Source organism: Pteropus vampyrus, unplaced genomic scaffold (genome assembly GCF_000151845.1).
Source record: "Pteropus vampyrus isolate Shadow unplaced genomic scaffold, Pvam_2.0 Scaffold247, whole genome shotgun sequence".
Lineage (NCBI taxonomy): Eukaryota > Metazoa > Chordata > Mammalia > Chiroptera > Pteropodidae > Pteropus > Pteropus vampyrus.
In genome coordinates, this window is record NW_011889028.1 from 61,229 (window position 1) to 63,671 (window position 2,443).

A 2,443-nucleotide genomic window follows, 5' to 3' on the forward strand; every position below is an offset into this window, starting at 1 on the left:
GGCCTCAGGGCCAACACCTGCTCTTTGCGGCAGGTGCATCTGGCCATGGTGCGCTACCACGAGGCCGGCCGCTTCTGCCAGAAGGGCGAGGCCTGGGATCGCGTGTCCGCCGTGTTCCACCTGCAGCATGCGGCCGACCTGGGCGAGCTGGAGGCCGTCGTGGGCCTGGGACTCATGTGCTCACGGCTGCCGCACCACATCCTGCCTGACGTCTCTCTGCAGGTGAGCAGGCCGGGGCCCGGCCAGGAGCGCCCCCGCCGGCCCCCACCCCCGCCCCAGAGGCCCACACGGTGCGGGAGGGGAGCCGGAGGACAGGGACGGGGCTGCATGGGGTCCCGCGGGAGGGACGGAGCAATCGGGCCGGCGAGGCCCCCAGAGTGCCGTCTTCTCCTCGGGGGGGTCGCGAGGCCCTGCCGTGCGCGTGGCCCCAGCGTAGCTCCAAGTCCTCCTGACCTCGCAGCCAGGGCTGCGGAGGGTCAGGTGGCCAGGCGAGGCCGGGCTCAGGCCGCCAGCCCTCCTCGTGGGCCCGGCCTGGGTGGGGGGCATCAGACCAGGAGGAGGCGCGAGGCCCTGCAAGGTCCTTCGTTTATTGACATTTCTGAGTGAGTAATACATTCCTGTGATTTTTTAAAAAGATTTATAGTGAAAAATCTCCCTCCTATCTTTCTCTTCCTCCTGGTATTCCCCCCATGACGGGAAACCACTATGACTAGTTTTCTTTTTAAAAACGCGGTTTCTCGTGTGGAGTTCCGGAGCGCACCGCTTCCTGGTGCTTCCGTCACTAAGGACCACACCCCGCAGGACGTAAAACAACACGAGCTCATTCTCACGGCTCTGGGGGCTGCAGGCCCAAAACCGGGGGGTGTTGGCAGGCCACGCTCCCTGCGAAGGCTCCGGGGAGCCCCGTCCGGCCTCCCCCAGCCTCCAGGGGGAGCCCTCAGCCCTCCCTCATTCTCCTGGCCTCCTCTCCGCGTCTCTCCTCCTGTAAAGACACCAGTCACATGGGGTGGGGGGCCCGGCTGCTCCGGGATCACCTCGTCTGAGCCAGTTGCACCTGCAAACACCCTCCTTCCAAATCAGGCCCCATCCTGAAGTTTTGGGCGGGTGTGAATTTGGGAGGGACACTGTCGAACCCATTACACAGTTTTCTAACGCCACCCCAAAGTACAGATTCTTGTGGTCACCCGATTTTTCCCTCCAAAGCTAGCCTACCGCACACACTCCCCCAAACCTCGCTTTCCCGACCGGCCCCGTCCTGCGGGCGTTTCTCAGCGGTAGGAGCCAGCGACCTTGTCCTCCTGGACAGCCGCCACACGCTCCACTGCACGAGGCCACGTGCTTCACGTAACCTGGGCCCTGTGGGTGGACGCTGGGACTGGTTCTGTTCTCTCGATTGCACGAAAATTGCCGCAGGGACTAGCCTCGTGCGTGTTCACCGAACTTCATGGAACTACCATCTTCATGGGTCAGGAAGGGTAGAATATTGGCATTTTGATGTCATTCAGTCATATGTACTGTTTAGCCTGTGGGCAAGAGATAACAACGCACAGCCGTCTTTACTTCCCGTTTTAGATGCCGAGGGGCAGACTTGGTTCGGGGAGGGGACTTGAGGGCTGGTGGTGACTTCCCTCTCTCCCATCTCCACGCTTCTTGACCGCAGGACCGAATATTTCTCATGCCACCAGTGGCATGTCGGTGAACGTTTACCAGTTGGCTCTCGGGGAGTGGGGGTGGGGGCAGGGGGGAGACTGTGTGCACACGTTGGTACGTAAACTTGTTGTAAGTTTTACTGACATAGAGAATGTCAGGCACGCAGTTTACCAAGAATAACAATTCTCTTTACAGTAAATTCCGCCGAGTGTGTAGAGCCCCACAGAACGCACCCGCTAATTCTCGTGGGATTCTTACGCGGTCGGTAGCCCCAGCCACGGTGCCGTTGACGGAGCTGTGACCTTGTGCTGTAAATGTGGGTCGATGCTTTCATTTACTTTAGTGAGATGAACGTGGGGAAAAAAGGCACCCGTCGGAGGCAGAACCCCATTTGTCACCACCATGAGCCACTTGGTCAGCGAATCGGGTGATGGCGAAGGCTGTTTCCTCCATTTCCTGTGCTGGTCACAGTGCCACGGCCGCAGAGACGGCACCCCATTAAGTCCATGTGCATTATTAACGGTTCTCCATCTCCCTTCTCAGCCGAGACAATCAAAAAGATAGTTGATCAAACGTGGCTTTTCCCGCTTTCTCTGCTGTCGTTGCCCCCCCCCCCACGGACATGGTTGAACAGAGTTGGGGAGCAGAGGGTGGGAGACACCGCCACGTAGCCTCCCACCATGGAGACCCAGCAGACTGAGCTTCTCGACCAGTCGCTTTGCCCTCTCCTCCTGGGGACACGTGGCGGTGTCTGCGACATGGTTGGTTGTCACAACTCTGGGGGCTCAAACGG

At 59.8% G+C, this 2,443-nt stretch overlaps 1 protein-coding gene across 1 annotated transcript in view; it reads left to right on the forward strand.

Moving 5' to 3' along the window:
* EEF2K (eukaryotic elongation factor 2 kinase) overlaps nt 1-2,443 on the forward strand; it is a 40,470-nt gene that overhangs the window by 28,264 nt on the left and 9,763 nt on the right. Inside the window, exon 12 of the mRNA XM_023520087.1 lies at nt 9-222. Within this exon, the coding sequence (XP_023375855.1) occupies nt 9-222 (214 nt within the window). The remainder of the gene's footprint in view (nt 1-8; nt 223-2,443) is intronic.